We start from the raw sequence: 24,610 nt of genomic DNA on the forward strand, positions 1-24,610 counted from the left end.
GGACAGTGGTGATGTCATTTATGTTTGCACCAATCAGATTTAAGTTGATGGCATTGTTTGTTCATGTTGCTGTTGTCAATCGGATGTGGTCAAACCACACTGCAGTGACAGCAGCAGATATCCTGACTGTTTCTAATGCTAACAGGCTGCTGCTATTGCAGTGACTTCTTTTTCATATCAGAAAGTCTGAATAAATCCACCTCTCTTTGCTAAACCAAGCAACATAATTGATAATAATAATAATTAATAACATTTTCCAGATAACACTTACTTTAACAATAAGGGGTTGGTTTATATGTACTTGAAGGGTAAACTGTCTGGATAATTTAGATATGACTTTAAATATCTCATTTTTTGTTTCAACTTTAATAAAACTCTTTACCATCCATGCAGTAGTTGTATAATACATCAAAAATGAGCAACATAAGAAAGCAGTATAATATTAAACTGTGTCAATGTCAAAACTACATTTCAACAGTAGAAATCATTATGGTAATTTTACAAAAAATTAAGGATCTTTTTCAGAAAATGTACCAGGTTTACCGTTATTGTTTTATCAGAGACTTGGCTCGGTGAAGAGAAGGGAACTGATGCTGAACTCTTGGGGTACCACCAACTAAAATCACATAGATAGAAGGAACAAAAAGGGTGGAGCTGAATAGTGACCTCAAATGTAAAGTGGTTGAGGGTTTGTCAATAACAATTAAAACTATCATGGAAGGTGTTACCTGTAAATATGAATGTGGAGAAATCTAAGAATAAAATAAAAAGATGTGTATATAGAGCACCAGCATGCTGTATTAAAACATTTAATGATAAGATGGCTGATATATATATAAGATGAATGACAAAAAGTCATTGTCTGTGGAGAATTTAATTTAAATCTGTTTAAAAGTGAACACAGAAAGAATAGAAATTTAATTGACACAATGTACAGTATCTTATTTTACACGATACTGAAACCAACTTAACAAGTGACAGTGCTACATTAATAGATAACATTTTGAATGTTAAATTGAGACTAGTTGTAAATGGATTGTTTATTAAAGGTTTGTGACCACCTTCTTCTTTTTGCAGTCTTGCAGAACTTCTTAAAAGCATAAATTGTACAGATATTCAAATAGTTCTATAATGATTCAACACAAAACACTAGAAGCCATAGGGGCTTTTAAGAAGGACTCAAGGAAGCAAAGCTGCAACGAGCCCTGTTTAAATTATCATCCAAACAAAGGTTAAGATGAAATGCTGTCTACATTTACACCTTTTATTATTGATCGTCTTATTTGAACTCAAAGGAAGAGAAAATATGAAGACAAGACTGCTTAGACTGCTAGTTGACTAGAAACTGCCTATAAAAAGAAAAACATACTATTTTGGCAGAACTTACAATATATTACAAAGGAAGCAGAAAATAAATACCAAACAGATAAAAATAAATTTACAAGTATGATAAGTCGCTGTAAGGGGGATTTTTACAATAGACTATTTGAAAAGCATGAAGGTAATGCACAAGGTACTTGGAAAGTGCTTCACAAAACAATTAGAAAGGACACAGGAGAATCAGATTATCCAAATTACTTTATTAAACATAAGCAAGCAAGCATAACCAAAACAAAAGCGATTACCAACGAATTTAAGGATTTACTTTGGCTATAATTTAATAAACTATTTTGTGAACCCAATAATGAAGGAGAAGAGATGAGGACAATATTGACAAACATTCAAACACCATTTTTGTAAGATAATAGCAAATAAGGAGCTAACTGGTGCATAAAATATAAAACAGTGAATGTACTAATATTGACATGTCAGCAGTAAAATAATATTATAGAGTATAGTAAAACCACTTATATCTCAAACCAGTCATTTTCAAACAGGTATATTTCCCAGCAAATAGCAACAGCAATGGGGATTCCTAAATACGAAAATGGAAAGAGGCACAATTTTTCAAACAAAAAAAAACACATACTTTTTTTCAGAAGACTTAATCATTTAATTAAGAAATACAACTTATTTAGCGACGTCAGTCTAATTTCAGATCTAACTGATCCACTGCAGTTGCACTTATGGAATTGATAGAAACAAAAATAATAGTACTAATACAGCAATAAAAAATAAGTAATATACTGCGGGGGTATTCACGTATTTTAAAAAAAAGCATTTGACTCTTTTGATCATATATTATTAACAATGGAACTTAAACAGGATTATTGTTTATCAGGGACGACCTGAAAAAGAGATATCGACGTGCAAATAATCAATGATAAATTTTACTTACTGAGGGTCACGTGATCTTCGACAAGGTGAAGTGTCGGGTCCAAAGTTGTTTATATTGTACACTGATGATACTTGCAGACTTTCCAAAATAATAAGGATTGTTTTGTTTACAGATGATACAAATTTACACCAGTAAAGCCATAGCGATTAGGGCACCCAAAGGGCCAGCAGCGGCCCTGGGTTTGATATTAATGAAATTTAAATAAAACCAAATTCTTAATATTTGGATGCAGAGAAATCATCAATTCAGTACAATTTATTTAAGATAATTTTGTATTAGATAGATTTTATGAAAATACATTTTCGGGTAGTTCCAGTAGAAGGAAAATTATGCTAGAAACAAAAAAAAAATGGATAAAAAGAAGAAAAAAAGAAAAATATAAATCAAACCATTGTTTCTTTCATTTTCTTAAATTTAAACTGACCATTACAAATAATATAAAAAGGGAAGGGGCAATAATCTAATAGAGCTGGAAAAATGACACAAATAAACTAAACTAAGAAACGCAGCAAGAACGAGACTGCTCACTTTGCACTCTTGCTCTCTTGAGCTCCTCTTGCATTGCCTCCTCCATTGCTTGTAGCACGTCATTGGTGTAGCATCTTCCTTGGTTTGCCAGCACTGTCTTGTCTATAGTCTTGAGTAACTCCTCCACCTGGAAGTGGTTGTTCCTGTATTCATCCTGTTGGTTGTTCCTCCAGTATCTATTATCAACGACGTGGCAGCGGCCTCCGCACTTCTCCGCAAGATTGGTCACAAACTCATTCTTGTAGACAAAATCCTCAATTGTCTGTCCTTCAGGGAGCTGATCACCATGAGTGAAGACAATGGTTGCATATTTAAAAGCTTCTTCGGAAAAATATTTTTGTATTTTGTCAATGACAGCCTGCTCGTGCTCTGTGAATCTCTCCACTTTGAGCACAATGAGAAAAGCATGAGGCCCAGGGGCGCACTCTATGATACACCTCAATATCTCAGACTTCAGCTCTCTCTCAGATCTATCAGTATCGAAGAAACCAGGAGTGTCGACCAATTTGATGCTTCTTCCATAGACATATCTGGCGCCTGACTGACATCTCGCTGTTCCAGAATTGGAAGAGCTGTTTGTTGTAAAGAGATCTTCTCCAACTATGGTGTTAGCCAGGCTGCTTTTCCCAGCTCCAGTTTTTCCCAATATGATTATCCTCCTGTTTGACACTGAGAGAGAATAATGTCTATCAATAATAACTTGACAAGATTCACATATGCTCAATCACAACTAAAAAAGTACCCTCAGTGTGCAGCTTTCTGCAATTCCAGCAGATGTGCCACAGCATTTTTTAAAAGAAGCTAATAAAAATGCATGCTTCATCTATTTTTGATGAAGTCATGATGCGTTTCACAGAGTAGGCTGAATTTCTAAGGGAACTGTATTTTAAATATCATATAAGTATAAAGATGAACATGTTTTCAAAGAGTTCAACACAACCATACATTTTTGATCCATGCCATTATAATCAGACTTTCAGACGTTATTAGTTTTATAGTCTACACCACAACAAAGTAGGAAATCGAACAATAAACACATTAGAATAGACAAAGAAAAGTAGTCGTTTAACTGCATAGCCTGCGTACTTAGTCAGAGAAACACAAAGATCAAGAAATAAAAGACCAAATCAATAACATCTTCAAGTCTAGGAAACTGGGCAAGCATAATGCTCTGCCAAAATGCATCCTGCAACAGACAGCAAGGCTTGTTGTTTTTAGCTGAGACAGTTACTGGAAAACTTGACTCCTCCTCTGTGTGATTAAGAAGAGTGAGGAGTCAGCAGTCAATAACTTATAAAACACTTACTAAAACAGGTTTTTCATTCATTATGAAACACAGCAACATCAAGAAATTCTTGATACTAGGCTTATTGCTCCATTAATTTGCAAGATCAGCTGCAGACAGATAAATCCACACATAACCAAACACATTATCGCCTTTGACCACCATTAGATGGAGATTAAAAAGAAATCCTCATTGGTCAGAAATCTCAATGAAAATTAACATATAATAAATGAATGAATGAATGAATGAATGAATGAATGAATGAGTATAGTTATTAAAACAGAGGCCCACAACCATAAAGAACATCTTGTATCTACTCTCTTCCAACAGTACCAATCACATCAAACACATCTAAGTGTTGGCTCACACCATAATAGCTGTTACTCAGATTTCGTCATTCTGTATCATAATGTGCAGTACTAAGTCCTGATACAAATTACTGGGGGAAAAAACAAAAACAACTTACTGTCCATGTTGTCAACAGCAAAGTAACTTTGGAGTGACTATTAGTCAGGGTGACAAGACTGCCAGAGTGTGTGTGAATATGCTGTGTCTACTAGGTTTGTTTTTTTTTAAATCCTGACTCTGCCACATTCCTCAGAGACGTCACAAGCAATTTTGGCCTCCTCCCAGTCCAAGATGTGGTTTTCTTTCCAGTTTGTTAACTCTGCAGCAGAAACCGTAAATTCAAACAAGTATTAACCCATATAAACAACATTTCCTGATAACATTTAGGTTAACAATAAGAGGTTGTTTTTATCTGTTCTTAAAGGAATGCTCTCTGGATAATTTAGATTTGACTCTTCTTCTTATTATTATTTCTTTTTTTTTTTTTTTTTTTACAGATATCAGGATTATATTGTTATCATGAATTCTTTTGGCCATGGTGAGCGTGTAGTGAAAAGCTGACATTGTGCCGGGTACTTACACAGAAAGTGGAATTTTGTCTGCTTAAACTTAAGGGAGTTAAAAAGTCCCTCGGTATAGGGCGCAGGTGTGCGTTGTACATGACTGACTTCAGGGTGTCCTGAACAGGTTGATGCTGGTGCCCTCTAGTGTCAAAATCTCTTTTACAAGAAAAACAGCAAATAAAAAACAAACCTGAAGTCGTGACCAAATTGAAAGGGACAAATACATACACCGAAAATACTACATGACTTGGCACTTATACCACAGCATCAAAGACAACCACAGGCACAATTAAAAAGATCCAAAGTAAAATGTTTAAGATTGGCCAATAAAATGAGATATGCAGTTTTAAAAAAATGTGTGTGGTGGGGATGAGGCAGCTTTACCTTACAAAGTAAATCTGCTATTTGCTCAGATGACATTTTTTCATAAATTTCACTTTATTGATTGTTCATATTTCTCTTGGTGATACATTTCAATCCACAAAGAAACACAACTATTTTTACAGAAGCATCAGAAGGCCAGTCTTACAAAATAATGTTGTACATCAATATATCCACTCAGACCCCAGTTATATTTCAGACACAAAAAAATATTGCAGTGATGGATTTCAAGTTAAATTAATTCATAAATCATTAGCACAAAAAAGAATGATGAATGTGTACACTGGTTTGACATTTTTAAAGATCTTGTGCGTTAACAATGGTGTGTCCAGACTTCTTTTTGGACAGCCCAAGTGGGGGACTGACTTAGTATGAATGCTGCGGGCACACACGCTGGCATAGCTTTAATTTACCATTTTTATCCCCACTACCCTCACCAACTTTTGTTTTTGTTTTGTTTTTTCTTAACATTGCAGTTTCTTACATTCCTGTATATAGTTTAGTTTAAAAGATAAATAGATCTACCAATCACCGCACAACAGAGTGACATCACACAAATGTAAAAAAAAAAAGCTTCCATACTTTATTAAAGAAAGTGTTCCTCCAAAAATAGATGCAATAGCAAGTTAAAAAAGTGCCAACAAAACTAAAGTGACAAAAAAATTAGATGAGACAATATTCTGGCACATTACTACCTCTCAGACTGAATTGCGCCTATAAATGAAAATTATATTAAGTTCTCAAACAGTTCAAAATAACTAGGTTAGATAGCCAATCATAATTTAGTGGCACCTGGGGTGGCCAATCAGATTCCAGGCCACTTTTTAGATATGACCCCATGTGTAAAAGATGCTAAAATGATTTTTTATTTGTACAGATTACAGTTAGTGTACTTAATGCATCAAACAGACACTTAGTAGTTAGAATCAACTAAGAAGTACAAGTTTTTGGATATGAATAAACATAAACAACTCAGTGGTTGACTTTTTCAATATACATTCTCTCCCTACTCTTCCAGAGTCACAACTCAACGGTTCTGACTCTCTGGTAACATTGGCTGTGATTGGTTTATCCCCAAAACTTCATTGGTCGTAACGGCTGCTGCTGCCCTCGATGCTGCTTCCCAGGGTGTGTGTGCTCCTTCAGCTGCCTCTTTGCCTCTAACCGCCCCCATACCTGCTCCCACTAGAGTGGTAGATATCACTGTGAGTATGGCTAATACCTTCCCAATTGCTTCTCCTGTTCCTCCTACTGCTGCTACTACTGATCTTCCCAGTTGGGCTAAATCTCGTCCTCGTTTCCAGCCAAAAAAACCTCCTAACAATGCTCCTGTTACAATTCCTGCCAGTTTGTTCAAAAGCCTCTTAGACACTGTGTTCCTTGCCTGCTCTCTGATCTCTGTCGCTAACATGTTTCCTCCTGACTGTCTAATATGCTGCTCCTCTTGTTGTATTGCCTCCTCCACTGCTTGGAGCATCTCATTGGTGTAGCAGCCTCCTTTGTTTGCCAGGATTGTGGTGTGTATAGTCTTGAGTAACTCTTTCACCTGGAACCGGTTGCTCCTGTATTCAGACTCTGACCTCTCTTTCCAGTATTTATTATCAACGACGTGGCAGCGGCCTCCGCACTTCTTCACCAGATCACTCAGAGACTTATTCTTGTGGACAAAATCCTGAATTTTCTCTCTTCTAGGCAATTGTTCACCATTAGTGAAGACCAGTGTTGCATATTTGAAGACCTCTTCAGAAAAGTATTCATTTATTTTGCTGATGAGTTCCTTCTCCTGCTCAGTGAATTTGTCCACTTTTAGCACAATGAGAAAAGCATGAGGTCCAGGAGCGCACCTTGTGATACACCTCAATATTTCAGGCTTCAGCTCCTCCTCAGATTTGTCCGTGTCAAAGAAACCAGGGGTGTCAATCAGAGTGATGCTCCTTCCACTGACAGATTTGGTTTTTGCTTGACATTCAGTTGTTCCCGAGTTAGCAGTGTTGTTGATTGCAAAGTGTTTTTCTCCAAATATGGTGTTTGCCAGGCTGCTTTTCCCAGCTCCAGTTTTTCCCAAGATGACAATCCTTGTGTTTGACACTGAGAAAGAGTAATGTCTATCAACAACACTGTACTTTTTGTCTTTAACTTATACTTTCATTAGCACAATAGAAAAATATCTACTGTATTTCAACAGAAACAATCACTGTTCAACAATTTGAAGATAGAGGGGAAAAAGGCACCGTAAAAAACAAAGCAGCTATTATTTGAATTTCAGTGAGCTGTCTTCACTCTTGACAGAAATAACTGAAAGAAAGTGACTTACTGTCCATGTTGTCAAAAACAAAGTTACTGTGGAGCAACAGTTTCTCACGGCGACAAGACTGCCAGTGCGTGTGTGAATATGTTTGCTGTTTCAGCCACTTTTTTTTTTCTTTTTTAATCTCGACAGGTTCGAGCAGTAGCTCTACCACATTCCTTAGACGCGTCACAAAATTCTGGCCTACTTCCAGTTCAAGATACAGTGAAACAAAATATTCTTCTTGGCTGTGTTTATTCTGCAGCAGAAATTGTAAATTCAAACAATAAATTTGAGGAAATATTCTAATCTGTCAAACAATAACTACTTTAGCTGTAAGTCTAGAGGAACTTATTATAAGTAGTCCACCTGCTAAGACCTGAGGGGCCGTTGGGGCGATGAAAAGGGAATTTTAGGAGCAGACCTGAAGTGACTTTGGGGCCAAAACTAAAGTGGTTCATCAGGACACAGATCTGGTTACCTGGTTGAATATATTTTAACTATAAAGTAAAGTATACTTTGGGAATTACTTTTGGGTTTAAATATCATTTTTCATTAAAAATCTTGTGATTCAGAATTTCTTCTTTCTTATCTTTATATTTCCTGTTACCTGCAACGCCTCATTTCATCTTTGACGCCCATTTAATGTCCTTACTGAATACGAAATGACAGAGGAAACAACAGTCATGCAACTTTATCAGGAAAGCCATAACACATTGTGTAATCACAATCACAGCACATACGACATTCCATCACAGGTTTTAAAATAAACATATTTATTGGTTTAACTAAAAACTTGATTTGCTCAAATTACATTCTTTCACGTTTTAACACTGATAATTTATTATCAAGACAGAAGGACAGCATAAGTGAGTCCCAGATACAGTAAATAACATTTCTCCTCCCTTCAAGAAAAGCATTTCTTTTGCTTATGGGCAGCTTATGAGACAATGGGCCCCTGGTCAAAGACATGTAAGAGGCCCCAACACCTCTCCTACTTAAGAACAAGACACACACACTTTGTGGTGGTTTTGTCTCTTTGTTGTTGTTTGTGTCTCTTACTCGTTTAATCCGTCTTTTTAAGCTAATTTAAGGGGGTTTGACCATTTTGTGTGTCTTTGTAGTAATTGTGTGTTTTTTTGTGGTCTTTGAGGCCATTTTGGGTCTTTATGCCTCTGCACCGACAATAGCCATGGCAGAAAGCATTACGTTTTCAGGCTTTCCATCCCTCCATCCATACACGTCCGTCTCATTCTCATTAACGTGATATCTCAAGAACATCTTGAGGGAATTTCTTCAAATTTGGCAAAAACGTTCACTTGCACTCAACTATGAATTGATCAGAATTTGGTGGTAAAAAGTCAAACTTATTGTGATCTACTCCATCACATTTTTGTAAATATAATATCTCAGGAAGACCTTGAGGGAATTTCTCAAAATTTGGCACAGACATCAACTTAGACTTAAGAGTGAACTGATTGGAATTTGGTGGTCACAGGTCATAGGTCAAGGACACTATGACCGTGTCTGTTGTATTCTCAGGAATGCAATAGCTTAAGGACATCTGGAGGTTTTTTCCTCAAATTTGGCACAAACAGCCACTTGACACTTTGGGCTGCTGGGTCTGTGCCTGGTAGGTCCGTTCAGTGATCCATCCATGCTTCTGCTGCTCCAGTGTGTTGACTTGTTCAAATTTTTAATAGCATTAACAACTGACTTTGTATCTGTCATATTTTAAATATGTAAAATCCTGCGTAAAGCATAGCAGATATTGGGGCATATATAAACATGTGTGTACACAATGTAAGCGCATTTTGGATTTTTTTCATTGTATCAACAGAATTATACTATTACACACCAAAAGGGAAGAGTCAGGGTTTTTTTGTCAGAAAGTCAACAAACGTTTCACTAAACTTATCATCTTTATTTCCATCCTTTGTCATTCAATGTCTCTCCCTTCGTTATTTTTCTTTTCTCAGGCACTGATAAACACCAGTCTAGCAGTGTAGACCAGGTCAGCGAGGTAAAGCAGGAAGTTGAGGGCAGTGAGCACCGCCACGGCGATCAGGTTTGACGAATTTTGGTTTCCATACTGGTACTTTTTATCGAACTGAAATATGGGCCAGATGATTGTAGCCGTCAAGTACATGATAACCGCCAGGAGCCCATACGCTGACAGGAACTTGGAGAAGGGGACGGGGAGATAGCCGGTGCACTCGCCCACACACAGCACCACCACGGCCATGGAGAGGATGAAGCAGATGCAGTACACGGCCATGCACCACTTGAGAGCTGGATGGTGGTTATACGACACGGGGTTGCTGACCAGGATGAAGATAATACAAGCCACAAAGGTCTGGCACACCTTCAACAGGCCTGGAGCTGTTGCCATGTAACCCGCCACCTCTCCTGGCCTCGCTTTCGTCAGGCTCACCTCCCCCATGTAGGCCACCGTTGCCAGACAGGAGAAGACGGTGGAGGCGATGTGATAGTCACGAGCTTCGCTTCGGAACTGCCGGCCCCTCAGGAAATACAATGGGAAGATGACAGAGGCAGAGAGGCAGAGGAGGGCGGCGTAGCAGGCGATAGTGATGGGGAAGTTGGACCAGGACACCGGAGCTCGGGCCTGGAGGCCGCACTGCTCCACCAGCAGCACCAGCAGGGTGCAGGCGAAGCTGAATGCCCAGCAGAAGATGCACCAGTCAGCCATGCCTCCGTAGAGTTGATAGCCTCCATGTGCTGCGAGACTGAACGCCACGCAGGTGAACACCAAGGCAGCTACACGCACCCATAGAAGCTGGGAGGTGGGAAACACGATCAGTGGCATGATGGGATATCAGAGTGGTTTGGCAGTTGAAATTAGCTTCTGTAGTCCTGCGAGGGTTTATCTGAGAAGATGTGTTGATTGCTCGTCACACACTTTGTCAATCTTTGTCACATATTCTGGAAGACAATTAAAGAAGCCAACAGTCAGAATAAACTGAAGCAAAGTTTGGTGGGAAGATGAAGTAAGTTTAAAATATGCAGATGCAGTGTTGTACAGTACATCAGCAAAATACAAACACAACATGGTTATTTATTTCTTTAACTAAGAGATTTAAACTTATTCCGCTGTTCATTTGATTCGGGGGTGAACTGCACCTTTAATGTTATCAACAGGCATGTTTGTCTGTTAAAGCCTTATGTATTCAGGAAGTGCTCTTCTGACTCATGAATGAGTTTCGGCAGGACTCTGATGTCAAATGGTGAGTTACTCCAATATCAGAGCTGCTAAATTCATCATCAGTAAGTTGCTGATTCAGACCGACATGTCAAGACTCAAACTAAAGTTGTGTAAAATACTGAGGAATGTGTTAGAGACCTGCTCAAGCTGTGACCTGTGCAGGGCAGGAGGTGGAACTTTGTCTGATTAAACTTGAAGGAGTTGGAAAGTCCCTGAGTCTAAAACGGAAGTTCAAGTACAGTTTCTAACGTCAGGAAATACTTAACAGTTGGATCTTGATACCCTCTAGTGTCCAAACTATTGGGTTTTTTTTGTTGTTTTTTGCTTCAGAGTTTTAATGTGTACAAGATATGACCCCATCTAGACCCTTGGAACGGATATTATTTATCAAATAGTCCCTTTGAAATCTCTTGCAAGAAAGAGCAACAGATTAAAAAGTCAGATTTTCTTCAAAGTAGAAAAGGACAAATACACACACTAAATATTACAGCCATAAAAGAGCACATTCAGCACCAGAGACGATAAATTCATCAGCCAGTGTGACAAGAAAAATTATCTGTAATTTATAACATTTTTAGGTGCAAAGTTTTGAGCAGTATGTCCAATTTTAAAGGATATGCCATGAACATGTGCACATTATATGCAATAACTGCCCCTTTTATTTACTTTTCTAGTTAGTTTTCCATTCTACTTATTTGTTGTCATCGTTTTTATTTATTTAGTTAGTTTTGCATTTTAATCTATTTCAACTAAATTTTTTAAAAAATTTTTTTATGATTTATGATTTTCTTTTTGGCAGCTTCTGTCCTCCATATGCTCTTACACGTTGTACCAATTATGTTTGCATTTGCAGAATATGTTAAAGTGAGGCAATGCACATTTTGTCACAGGGACTGCATGCCAGATTTTGTGAAAAATATGCAGAATTAATTAATCTTAAAGAGCATTTCCAATGTCTAACAAACACTGGATAGATTACAGATCATTAATCTTTACATTTAACCAGAAAGGCTACTCCTGCAAGCTGCATTGTTCATGGAGAAAAACGTTCTGCCAATGCAAACTCTGAAATTGCTACTTAACACTTCCTGTTGTGTTTAATGAGGCTCGTCCACAGGAAGCAGCTCTGAAGAGCTAATGGCAGGAAGCCACACAGGCAACACAAAGCAAATGAGCACTTAATCGCTTTACGAATCAAGACTGGGGTTAGTATTGGAAATACAGCTCTTTACAGCTCAGATCTCAGTTAATACAATAAAGCTCGTCTTTAACAGAAACTCAAATCAATTAGCTTTAAATTTCTGGCGAAATGTGTGAGTTTAAAAACACGTGGGCACCCACTTTTATTATTGGGAGAAATGTTGGTTTCCCCTTTGAAACCTGGGGCATCAATTTCTTGTACTGCATTTCACATGCTCTTAAACCTCTGAAACCTGAGCAGATTGTTTTGATTATTATTTTTTTTAAACATGGCTAAAAAGGCACTGAGCAATTTGGCAAGAGATGTCCCACAAATTGCAATACATTAGGAGAAACTGACAAGAAAATTTGCTGAAATTTGTTTTTAGCCCAAGACAACCCAGCAAATTGTCTTGATTCCTATCAAAAAACATGAGAGCGACAAGCAACTTAACAAGTAAGTGCACAAACAAATTGCAAGAAAGTTAAAAGAAAATTACCTGAAAATAATTTTTAAAAATAATAAATTAAGTTTAAAAAATACCTCAAGAAAGTGCTACTTTCCCCTTTTTTCTGTAATATATATTTTTACCAATATCTAATAATACCCCCAGTTAATTTTCAGATCATTTTATTGTTACTTTTATTTATTTATTCATTTTAAATTTGTAGTTCTCTTGCCAAGTTCCTAATTATGTCTTTTTTCCCATGTTTTTGAAAGAAATCAAACCAATTTTCTCTGGTTTTGGAGATTTACATGGCAGTGAAGAATCTTATCTTTCCATTTTTGGATTTCTTTTACATTTTTCACTTTTTCTGGCTAAATATTTCTTGCAGCTCTTGACTTGCAACTTTTTCTCCATGTTTTTGAGAGAACTCGTGCCATGTTGTCTCAAAGGGTTAATACCTGAGCTGAGGGGAAAAAAAACAAAAACATCTGCTACGTTCTGAGAGAGATGTGGTTGTGGCACGTGTTACCTCACGCCCTGCTGCTGACAGGAAACCAGGCTTTGGTTTGCTCTTTTGGTTAGAAAGTATGCATATCATGCGTAAGATCCTCATAGCTTTTATTGCATATCTTAAAAAGTATATCTCTTTAAAAGTTACTGTCGATCATTTACACTGGCTTGAAATGAGGGAATGTGATCAGCTTCTTTAAACTAAAAACACTTATTTTTACATCCTAGAATCCATACTGCAAACATTATAATAAAACCAGGGGAGGTAGATTTTAAGCGTAAAATCGACCTAACCGAACTGGCGCTTTTGGTGAGTGATGAAGAGGTTTTCCGTCCCGAATAGCGGACATACCGCGCCCAGCTCTTTCTCACTGTTCCAAAAATAGACCGTGGTTTTAAAAATGCTGCTAACTTATACACAACTTCTAGAAAGAAAAACATATCAGAAAATTGTTCTTACCTATTTTCTGGCTCAGAGTTTCATGTTTTCTGTCTTAAAGTTCCCTTAACGGCGTGCGTATTTGGAGACGCATCCAACAATACCTCACTGCAGAGAGGATCCCACGCCCCGCACTGGCCATATTTGGTAAAGTGTTGAAACCATCTGAGCCTCAGTAAGGTCATCGCAATTCCTCCTCTCAAGTGTTTCATATTGCGTAGCCTATATTTAAATAAATAGTCCTCTGAGACTGTGTCTGCGATCCTGAGTGCAAATGGGAATAGTCTTCCGGTGAAATACAGTAAACCTTCAATTAATAGCCCAGACTATTATATGCTTCAATCATTGAACTCAACAAACTTGCATTTGGGATAGGCTTTTAATTCCTTGCACTCAAAAGTGTTCCTCAGCAAAGATGAAAAATACAATCAACCCTTTGAAGCTAAGGCGAGGTGATTGTTTTTTTTTGTTTGTTTTTTTTTAATGGAAAGAAAGTAATGTGCAACAAAAGAAGAAATGACCCAGAAGTTAACAAGAAATCTGTAAAAAGTAAATAAATAAATAAAAAATCTGAAAATATGCACACATACAAACTTTAAAAGGGGGAAAAAAGAAAGTAAAACAAAAAAATACAAAGTGAGAAACTGCCTGGAAAAAAACTTAAAAATCAAAATAATTTTGTAAAATATTTAAAATATGTAATTTCCCCTCGCTTTTTAAAAATAGTCTTCTACATCTACCATTCTCTTTTTCCCCCGTCTCTCTTTATACTATCAGTTATATACTGATAGTATACTTTGGTGCTCATGGTGTCAGTTAAATTAACTGAATGATTGGATTGTATAGAATCATACCCAGCTAACAGTGTGTATAATGAATAAAGAAAAACATATATGCATGTCAGTGTGGTCATTCTGAAGTTCTTTGTAATCATTTTGAATCCTTTTAAAGTTGCTTTGCGTCTCTGTATAGATATTTGGAGTCACTTTGTGGTCATTTTGAATCTCTTTGCAGTTGTTTTGCATCACTTTATAGACATTTTGTGTCTCTTTGTGGTTGTTTGGCCACTTTTTGTTATTGTGAGTCTGTGTTGCTGCAATCAGTTCACATCTTTGTTGTCATTTTTGTGTCTCTTTTGGTGCTTTTTTGTGAATTTTTTTCATTTTTAGTAGTTTCAAGTCGCTTTGTAGTTGTTTTGCATCTCTGTTTAGTCGTTTTGTATCTCTTTGGCCCATTGTCGTTGTTTGTGAGTCTCTGTGTTTCTGTAGTCAATTCACATTTCTTTTGGTTTTTTGTGTGTCCTTTGGTGCTTTTTTTGGTCTATTTGAAAGCATCTTATGTTTTTTTTGTTGTCACTTTGTAGTCATTTAAAGTCTCTGTAGTAATTTTGCATCTCCTTAAAGCCATTGTGAATCTTTTTTGTAGCTGCTTTGCATCTCCTTATAGTAATTTTGTAAATCTGTGGGCTTTTTATGTCTATTAGTTGTCATTTTATGTTACTTTGTAGTCATTTGGAATCTCCTTCTTCTACTTTTTGAAGTCATTTTATGTTTCTTTCTGGCCCTTCTGATCAGTTTTGTTAATATGATTGACATTTTGCAGGTGAAGGCCGGACCATTGCCCAGTAGGCCCGTTCATTGATGCGTCCATGGACCAGTTCACTGCAGCCTCCATGGGGCAAACCGCCTGCGGTACCGGGATCCATCCATACGGGGGCGCCGTTTCACTCGGTTTGATTGAGAACATGGTTGTGGATCAGCAGACAGTCAAGGTAGCAGCATAACAACACAGCAGAGATCATCATTTCAAGAGCTGTGATTTTAAAAAAAGGCAATACATGTATGCAGCGATAACTTCCCAGTCTTCTGGCAGAGTAAGCCTACGAGAGAGAGTGATCCGGATTTTACCACTGTGACTTATTTTGGGGGAAATAGACCTGAGGTGGAGCTTTACTGGAATCCCTCAAACGTTAGCTAACTGGCTAACGTGCAGCTGTAGTGAAATATTTTCAGGAAAACGGGACTCTGGAGCTGGAAATTGCATGGACTGCCACCATTTCGTCAACATCCATCTACCCGCATGCAGTTAAAACCATGCTGGCCTTTTATCTTGCAGACATCGCTGCTTAGCTAGCTACCTCCGAAGGACCGACTCATTGGCGTAGCTGAAAGCCGAACCCACGGCGCTTTTGGTCGGCCTTAGGACCAACGCAATGCCGCGGGTTGAACTCGGCCTTCCCGTGGAGCTAACTTCAGGAAGCTAACGCTAGCTGGACACAGCAGGCCGCTTCAGATAGTCGTTATCATTCCCCAGTCGGATAAATTAGATAGGTTACAACTCATTTTCGTGAAGCACCTTTCATTTTGCCCGGTGTTTTAATTTTATAAGCCCATCGGCAAAAGTAGCTAATGCCGGGTAATCTGCTAATTAGCTAGCTGGTCGTTGTTTACAGTGAGTTAGCATGTAAATTACAAGTACAGTTAGCTTGGAGGCTAAGTTGTGCGGTAATTAACCTTTTACTCATCAAACTAAGGTACGTTATTTTGTGCATGGGGTGATTAGCATTAGCTAGGCACGAACACACTAGTATAGCTGATATTAAATTCACTTTACGCGTTCATGTTGGATTTTATCCAAGCGACCACATGACTGAGAAACATTACGGTTAGCTTGTATGGTGTTATTTACAGCTGGCACATGTAAACAAGCTTGACTGCGTGTGAGCTTTTAGTCAGTCATTTCATTAAAAAGTGTCACTACGTATCAACAAAGACTGAGCATTTATCTGGACGTCCGTTAAAGCTGTTTTTTTTTGTAAATTTACATGCCAGTAATTACGCAGACACTAAAAGGCATGGGAGTTGTTGACCTCCTGAAGCATAGCGAGACATATCAGCCATTCATTCATGATTGATGACCTTTGAGGAGGCAGACTGTCCCTTTATCCATTTTCCACTACAGCTGCATCAAGCCACTAACAGTCTGTCCTGCAGTATTTATTTTTAACCACTAATGTAACCTAGCAAAGAGGATATTTGTTAGTTTTAGCAGCATTTAATTTTAAAGCCCTGGCGTGGATGGGAACATGAGGAGCTCCCTGTCTGATCTGAACCAGCATCCCAGTAGCTTCAAGATCTGATCAAAGCACAACAGAGAGCCCCATTGTGTGGACTGAAAACCATAGAGGAAAGAGATGATGATGATGGGGATGATGATAAAAGAGGCCCAGTGACAGCGTTGATCCACGCACCAGGAAGCAGAGGAGTGTCACAAGGCTGCAGACATGAGTCTCCGCCAACCCACCTCCACGCTGGACAGGTACGAGACATCACACCTGCTTCACCAGGGATACTCAACTTGCTTTGCTTGGGGGCCACTTTTACAAAATGACAGGGGGCAACTTGCTGCAGCCCCATTCAGGATTTTAGGACATATGTAGGATTTCAGGACATTCATAGGAGTTTAGTACATTTATAAGATTTTCTGACATTTATAGGATTTTACAACGTTTCTAGAATTTAAGGATATTAGCGTCTCAGCGATGAACTCTGTCAAGGGGTCCAGGGATCCTCCACTGGCACTTGTTTTTATAAACAAGCTCTATTTTGATGTGGTTTTATGTACTCTGGCACCTTGTGTATACTAAAACAACAAAAACAATTCACAGAGTAAATCAGTCTATTTTTATTATGAATTAGAAAGTGTTTGGGGGGGCCAACCAGCACCCTATCTGGGTCAAGATTTGGCCAGCGGGCCGTAAGTTGAGTATCACTGCACTACACCCTCATGGTTTCTGTTTCTGTGGTTAAGGATACTCCTCAACGCCTTGCCCAGAAATGTAGTGCTCCCAGATCAACCTATTGACAGGTCTTTTATCTGACTGAGGTCCAGTCTGGCCTCTTGAAAAACAAGTTAGACAGGCTGTTTACTGGGAGGTGATAAAAATACTCACAGGAACAAGGAAAAGAGGGTGAAATACTGGATTTCTGACTATCGAAAAAAACCTTAAAATCCATACTTTAAACATTCTCTTTAAAAGAACAAACATTGGCAAAACTCACACCTATACATTTCAATTCTGAATTGAATCGTACAATTTTCTAAAAGTCCCACCCCTTTTGTCTATAGAGCGTCTCTGTCTATTTGTTGCTTGATTCTCATGTTGTCGGTCTTCATCTGCTGTGTTCAGCCTCACCGCTGCTAAAACTTGATGTACTGTGTATTTCATCTTCCCTGTTACTATCACTCATCACTGCATTCACCACGTAGCCTTACACTGTGTTTCTGTGATCGTCTGTTAGATGCATCTTTGTCTTGATCATGTGTCTTTCCTGTTTCTCCTGCTGTCAACTTTCTTTCCTTGTGTGTGTGTGTGTTCTTGCACACGTGCCTTCCACTGTGTCTGTGTGTGTCACGTGACAGCAGGGCAGCCAATAAGAAAAACGCCCACCCGTTCAGGTAGGACAGCTGTCCGGTGAGAGCTTTCGTCAGGGTTATGGGGTCAATGACACCTACAGATTGTACAGCTGCGGCAGCAGATTTCTCAGTGGCTTGTTATTTCAGGGCGCTTTGGCTTAATGTAGCATTGCAGACAGACAAGCATCCAGCACTCGCACAAGAAAATACATTTATAAATATTAAAGGCATTTCATACTCTCATTGTAGCTCATTGGGATGAACTAATTCATATCTTTAAGAAAGTCCTATGAAAACACTACATTTTATAATGTCATTGATGAAACCTCGAACTTCATTCCCAGCACTTTGCTTTTAAGAAGTGCTGACTCTGCCTCGTGCTTACTGGAAATATTATGTGTGAAATGTTGTTTATCACATCAAAAAATAGGAAAGTGGAACGGCTGTTGCTTGTGCCAATTTGTTTGCTTCTTTGCGTCAGAAAAGGATTTTTTTTTCCACCACTGGCTGACTTGTTTGATTATGCAAACACAGCTTCCCTCTTTTATTCCTTGAACCACCTTCCTGAAAAGGTCAGGAGTGCGATATTTGCATATATCATAAAACATATTGATATCTAAGTCTTTCATAATGTTTAAAAGAAGATGTCGTCCTCCTTCTGACCAGAAATGTGAACTTTTTTGTGAATTCTTTTTGGGCATGCATTCTTGCACTGCAGCCTTGAAAACTGTTGGCGAGTTGGTTTGTGAACAAAGCGCAGAGCTTACTGTAAACAGGCAAGAGGCCGTGTGTTGCAAACTGCACACAAAAAAAACCTTCAACAACAACAAACAAACAAACAAAACTTGAGATGCATAATCTGAATGTGCTGTATACAAACGATGCTCCTAAAACTGGAATAATCAGAAATGCATCATTTAGAACGAGGCTTTATTTGAAATATCCAAACATGTTTGCATGACCCCTAACAAATTAAAAATATTGTTATATTTGTAACAACAGTTGAATATTAGCGTGCATGTAAATTAACCCCTAGTTTCAGCACTGATTTGCTCTATTCAGGCACATTGCTCATTAAGACCCTTTGTAAATCATAACAAATCAATCTGGACAGATTCATAACTTAAACTGGAGTAAAGTGTCCGCTTGGAAAACACCAAATCACTTCAGTGTTTGCACTGTGTGTTCTGCGTCACACACCCTTAAACAAATATGTTCTTGGAATTCAATGCTGCTCTCAGTGTTTACAATCTGTACGAGTATAAAGGGCGTGGGGACGATTTGAACTCTTGGTCATTTTCTCTGTGTCCTTTCACTTTAAAATTGGTCTTCATGTTGAATTTCTATTTTCTCTGTCTCTCTTTCCCCCTTTATCTGCCTTTTCCCCTCTTCTGTCATGCTTCGCTTTCAGCCCTTTTGCTGCTTGGTGAGTTTTCCCTTCGACTGCTCTCTTGTTGCCTCTAATGCGATTCATGTTCTCACCCTCTATCCCACATATCTGACCACGCGCATCCCTTGAATGTTCTGCCTCTGACCTCTCTCTTTGCTCAGTGCTTGCCTTCTTTCTCTTTGGTGTCACATCACTTTCTAGGTTTATCAGTTCTTCTTCATTTATTCCTCCTCCCTCTCCCAGTCCTCACAGAATAAAAAAAATCACTCTTTTTAGTATTGTGTATATAATCTTCTCTTTCGCTCATCTCTCCAGGCTCAGCAGTCTGACCATTGGGGACTCGGAGCGCAAATCCTCTGCTACCCAGCAGAGGGAGCCATCAGTCGACCTCCCTGTTGAGAGTACGGGTAATTACAATGTCCCACACTTGTTTATGTTTTTGTGTCAGGCTCGATTTTGAATTTCACTATAATTACTACCTCCCAAACATCTTTGACATCCTGCTGTCCTCGTCTTCTAGGTACTGGTCTTGTTCAGAGATGTGTGGTCGTGCAGAAGGACCAGCTCGGCTTCGGCTTCACAGTTTGTGGAGAGAGAGTCAAGCTAGTGCAGAATGTCCGACCAGGTAGGACACACACATAGTCAAATATAATATGATTGAGGTGATGAATACGTTTTGAGTTAAAACTGTGTTTCATTTAATTCCTGTACTCATCTTTACAGGTGGTGCAGCAGTCAAAGCCGGAGTCCAAGAAGGGGACCGAATCATAAAGGTTTTTAACACTTTTTATTCGGGTTGGGTTCTGATTACATTTGATTCAATACTGTTACCAGTAGGGATGTCAACATCTACACGTGTAAACAGGTACATGGATAACAAATCATAACCGTTCAGAAAAATCAATAACCGTTTACACGTCATTTTTTCCTCTCCTCCTCCTCGTTCATTTCTCACCAATAGTATTTTTAGGGGTGATAATGTTGCCTGAAAGCTTTAAGATAATAACATTAACTAACTATACACTTAAATGTTCCCACTAATGCAGTTATCCGCATACATAATAGATGCACAGGTGGCAATGTTACGTTGATATTTTAAAAAAAAACGCAGCCACAGCCAGTGTCGCGTCACTTCAAGTTGACTCGGGGCCGCATGGACAACAAGCGATGAACAAGCGGAGCTTAAAAAAATATATTGTACAAAAGTGAGCAATAGTTAAAACAATGATTAAAAAAGAAGGTTAAACCTTTTCCAGCTTTCACTTGTACGTTTTCTTGTCTGTCAAAATTGATGATTTTATTTTCAACCCATTTTACTTTCTGTCATAAGTAGGTCTAAGCCTTAAATGGTGAGATGGATTGCCTACTTTTTAAGTTCTGTTCGCTGAATAAACGTTTTTGTGCGATAACTAACTACTGGAATGGCTTTGATTTAATGAGATTAGGAGGTATTTGAATGGAGACAGAACCATCTAGTGGTTATATAGCGCAACTGCGATAGAAAAAGATCATAAATCGTGTAACCGGGTACACGTCGGTTAGAAGTCCCGTTTACACGTGTAGAAAAAATTGTAAACGTTGACACCCCTAGTTACCAGTACTGTTGCTGGAATCCAGTGCAGGTACACAAAGGTGCTACTAGCGATACTTTACTCTCTCTGTGGTGAAAAAGGTCATTTTTGAACGTGCTGCAGGGGTAAATGGGTCCACTTTTAAACTGCATTTTCAAGGCGAGATTTTTCACGCTGTTATTCCTCCTCACTGTTCTGTCTATGAGGTGTGATCGCAGAATGAGGGGACAGAGTTGTCTCACTTCTGAAGAAAATGGATAAAAAACAGACCAGCTGCTGAAACTATGAGCGGAGTTATATATTTATGCCTTGTTGCCGGCTCTGAGCTCAGAGGTCTGTGACCGGCTTTCTGGCTCTGGGGTGCTTCCATCTCTTGTCTGAATCCGGCGTTCTCACCCAGCTACTGAAATATAACACAGATTAATTTAACCTGAATCAGTACTTGGTAGTACCTTGGTGAGTACCCGTAAAAACACTGAACAGGAATGCAAGGCCCTGCAAAGTGTGGTTTGTTCGGCTGAATATACGATAGCTGCTGCTGAACCTGCCTAAAGGCCCAGACGCAGTCCCCAACCTTACTTTTCCTGATCTGTTGCTGATCTTCCTCTTTTTCCTTCTGTCTCCCTCTCTCAGGTGAACGGCTCGCTGGTGTCCTCCATGTCTCATCAGGAGGTGGTAAAACTCATTAAATGTGAGTTTCAAATCAGTGTGATTGTTGTGCATGCTTACTGTAAAAAAAAAGTCTCTTTTTTTCTTTTTCGTGGGGTTAATATCACCACCCTAAAATGATAAGCTTCTGTCTGCATCCTGAGCAGTTTTGAGATATAAAGCTTTAAAATTTTACATCCCAGTAAGTAAAAATGATATGAACCTTTTTGTTTTCTAAATAAAAGTCCAGAAATACATATAACTTACAAAAAAACCCAAACTCTCACATAATTTTAAAGTTGTAACAGGATAAGAGTATAGGAATAATTTCATTTTTTTTTTAAATGTCAGAGAAAAACTTATGATTCTACCGGGGAAGATACGTTTCTGTCCGTTTGTGTGTTTATCTGATTTTATCTCTTTTTTATCTTCCCACAGCTGGAACATATGTAGCGCTGACACTACAAGGCCCGCCTCCGTCTGCCGCCTCCCTGCCCTTAGAGCCCCTCCCCACTGACCTTACACCCAATCAAAGAACGTCTCTTGGTGGGGAGGCCCCGCCCCCTCCACCTCCACCCCTGCCGTCTGGCCCGAGCAGCACCCCATCCCAAAGAATCACTGGACCCAAACCACTACAGGTGAATGAAAGCCTATAAAAGCTTTAAAGCTTGAAATTTTACAATATTTAGCAAAGAAATGTTGATGCATGTCATCTAAATTATTCACAATTTCTGTAAATGTGTTTTTCAGGACCCAGAAGTACAGAAACATGCCACTCAGATACTCAGGAAAATGCTGGAGCAGGAAGAGGCAGAACTGCAGGTACAGACAAACAAAATCCATATCAGCAATGTCTCACATAACATCATGTTGTTTACCTGTATAATAATAATAATTTGATGTTGATGACCAATGTACAGGAGTTAATGGAGGAGCAGTTGAGGAACCCGTCGTCGTCACTGGGGGAACGGATAGAAAGTGCCAAAAGGAGAGCTAACCAAGTCAGGGTCAAGATTCAGCAAGATCTGGTGAGGAGACATGATTTTTTTTCCTTTTAACAGACTTTCTCTGTTAACTTCACAGCAAAGAAATTTTGATTTTCACATGTGACACAATGATGAGATTTTTTTTTTTAAAAGTCCATATCCAAATTCACTTGCAAAATCATGCAACAAAATAATTTTCGCTAAGTTCAAGACAAAGTGGCCTTTAGGCGCTCTAAATTCAGGGCAAATGAGTTGTCCGGACATGGCTCTCTACATGGAGGTGGCTCAGCTAGCAGCAGCTAACGGTGCTAACTCCATAAAGACAGCTAAACAACAGCAACAGTGCTGCCAGAATTTACAGTGTTAACCAGGTTAACCTGATTGGCTCAAATAAATCAATGAGAACAGCTTTAATAAAGACATTGCGAATTATTAAACTGATGCTTCATTTTGCTTCTCCAGGAGGGAACGCGATCAGAATGTGCCACGGGTTACGTCATAGCAGGCGAAGGTTTGTGCCTCTCAATTCTCCACCTATTTAATTAAACATCTCAGACAGTGTAAAAAAATACAAAAATTGAATTATTTTCATTATACTACATGCAAAGCAGATTATTATTATTTTTTTGATTAAGATTTGATATGGTATGTCAGTGGTTAGCAGCAACATTGATTGTGACCATGCACCAAGTGGAAATAGCATGTATTTTCTCCATATGCAAAATATGGTAAAAATGACGTCATCAGTTGGAAAATAGTAAAACAACAAATTTCAAGGCAAAAGCTCTGAATGATACCCAGAAATAACATTTTTATTTGCATATAGAGAAGGGGAAGTGAAATCTGGCATTAATACCAGGTGCAAAAAGAGCCTCAGTGGCGTTTTAAGTGGTTTCAAACTGCTCTGTACTTTGGCAGGTCGACTATCAATGGACTCAGGTGAAGGAGACATGGAGGTAGGCTGCACAGTCTTTTCATAATCTGGAGAGATTGTTCGTGTGTGTTTGTGTATGTGATGGTCCCACTCATCCCGTCCCCCTCGTCCTCCCTTCCTCCTCCTCCTCCTCCTCCTCCTCCTCCTCCTCCTCCTCCTCCTCCTCCTCCTCCCCAGGCCTTTGAGAGTCCCCACTCCTCCCCCTCATCCTCCTTCAGGACCCCACACCACCGACGGCAGAACTCCGACACACACACCCTGTCTGATTTGGTGAGATGGACACACACACCTGCATTCACCCTTGAGACTTCAACACTTCGAGATCCTCTAATGCTGCACAAGCTCCCTCCTGCGAGGGGTATACTAGTTATAAAAATACACAAATTACCACATTTTAAGCCGATTTTTAGTTCATGCAAAAGACACAGCCTGCATCACCAGCTGCATCTTTGTGTTGCATCCTCCACTGTGCCTTTCTGAACCTCCAGGACTAAAATGAATTTCCTACCTTGAGAAGTAGCTCTGTTCTTTCCTCTCCATGTGTTCCTCTCCATTTTCTTTCACTGTGACTTGAGTAGCTGTTTTAAATGTATGAGATAAGGAGCGGAGAGACTGAGGAGATAAAGTATTACCACAAATAACAATCATTCAATTCTTTCTGACCCGATCACCACATGCACAGTATATAACAGAAAACAGTTTGCTTGGGTCTGCTGTCAATGTGTGTGCATCTGTGTTCAAAGGGCGGGAAAGCCCAGATCATCGGCCCCGAGGAAGAGGATGAAGAAGACGATGGCTATGCATTTAATGAGGTGAGGAGGACTCTGATCTAAGTTTTGCCAAAACTGTGTGCCTGCGGGAAGCTAATGAGTTACTGCAGTCAAGCAAGCTACAGTTGTAGTGCACCTATATACTGACATTTATGGTAAATGCAGTCAAACATCGCTTATCCCTGTTGACTTTAGGAGAGCGCTAGCAGCGCATGAAGACAAAGTTAGCACCTGTGACTGCCTCTAGTTTTTAAAGTAAGGTGTCGATGGAGTTTATTGACAAAATACCCAAATATGTTTGAAAAAAGATTAATTCAATTATAACCACAATACATATAAATGTGTGCCTTAAAAAGGAAGAAGAAAATATTACTAAATGGTAATGGAAATTTCTTTATTCTTTAATATTACTGGATATTTCAGGG

At 38.9% G+C, this 24,610-nt stretch overlaps 4 protein-coding genes across 17 annotated transcripts in view; 1 reads left to right on the forward strand and 3 right to left on the reverse strand.

Annotated features, from left to right (window-relative positions):
• Positions 1–1,560: 1,560 nt before the first annotated feature.
• Positions 1,561–5,306, reverse strand: LOC148185684 (GTPase IMAP family member 7-like). The gene is made up of 2 exons (XM_088073331.1): positions 4,558–5,306; positions 1,561–3,475 (listed from the first exon to the last, which is right to left on the reverse strand). Exons 1-2 carry the CDS (start codon positions 4,562–4,564, stop codon positions 2,775–2,777), a joined length of 708 nt encoding a protein of 235 aa, XP_087929457.1. The 5' UTR covers positions 4,565–5,306; the 3' UTR covers positions 1,561–2,774.
• A 115-nt stretch (positions 5,307–5,421) lies between these two features.
• Positions 5,422–8,270, reverse strand: LOC121961948 (GTPase IMAP family member 7-like). The gene is made up of 2 exons (XM_042512079.2): positions 7,698–8,270; positions 5,422–7,471 (listed from the first exon to the last, which is right to left on the reverse strand). Exons 1-2 carry the CDS (start codon positions 7,702–7,704, stop codon positions 6,411–6,413), a joined length of 1,068 nt encoding a protein of 355 aa, XP_042368013.2. The 5' UTR covers positions 7,705–8,270; the 3' UTR covers positions 5,422–6,410.
• A 154-nt stretch (positions 8,271–8,424) lies between these two features.
• On the reverse strand, positions 8,425–13,651 carry LOC121961950 (myeloid-associated differentiation marker homolog). Its single transcript, XM_042512081.2, has 2 exons — positions 13,492–13,651; positions 8,425–10,613 (listed from the first exon to the last, which is right to left on the reverse strand). Exon 2 carries the CDS (start codon positions 10,495–10,497, stop codon positions 9,646–9,648), a length of 852 nt encoding a protein of 283 aa, XP_042368015.1. The 5' UTR covers positions 10,498–10,613; positions 13,492–13,651; the 3' UTR covers positions 8,425–9,645.
• Positions 13,652–15,135: 1,484 nt separating this feature from the next.
• arhgef11 (Rho guanine nucleotide exchange factor 11) overlaps positions 15,136–24,610 on the forward strand; it is a 28,616-nt gene continuing 19,141 nt past the window's right edge. For 3 of the 14 annotated variants that reach the window (XM_088073103.1, XM_088073102.1, XM_088073100.1), the window contains exons 1-14: positions 15,136–16,788; positions 17,893–17,928; positions 19,298–19,312; positions 19,592–19,683; positions 19,797–19,901; positions 20,000–20,049; positions 21,481–21,538; positions 21,934–22,133; positions 22,246–22,317; positions 22,416–22,523; positions 22,944–22,992; positions 23,400–23,437; positions 23,593–23,685; positions 24,159–24,227. In XM_088073103.1, the coding sequence (XP_087929229.1) occupies positions 16,754–16,788; positions 17,893–17,928; positions 19,298–19,312; positions 19,592–19,683; positions 19,797–19,901; positions 20,000–20,049; positions 21,481–21,538; positions 21,934–22,133; positions 22,246–22,317; positions 22,416–22,523; positions 22,944–22,992; positions 23,400–23,437; positions 23,593–23,685; positions 24,159–24,227 (1,020 nt within the window). In that variant the 5' untranslated portion in view covers positions 15,136–16,753. The remainder of the gene's footprint in view (positions 16,789–17,892; positions 17,929–19,297; positions 19,313–19,591; positions 19,684–19,796; positions 19,902–19,999; positions 20,050–21,480; positions 21,539–21,933; positions 22,134–22,245; positions 22,318–22,415; positions 22,524–22,943; positions 22,993–23,399; positions 23,438–23,592; positions 23,686–24,158; positions 24,228–24,610) is intronic. The other 11 variants (XM_088073097.1, XM_088073095.1, XM_088073096.1 and 8 more) reach the window with 11 other exon arrangements.

Source organism: Plectropomus leopardus, chromosome 23, assembly GCF_026936395.1.
Source record: "Plectropomus leopardus strain MGB_pleo_1.0 chromosome 23, ASM2693639v1, whole genome shotgun sequence".
NCBI lineage: Eukaryota > Metazoa > Chordata > Actinopteri > Perciformes > Serranidae > Plectropomus > Plectropomus leopardus.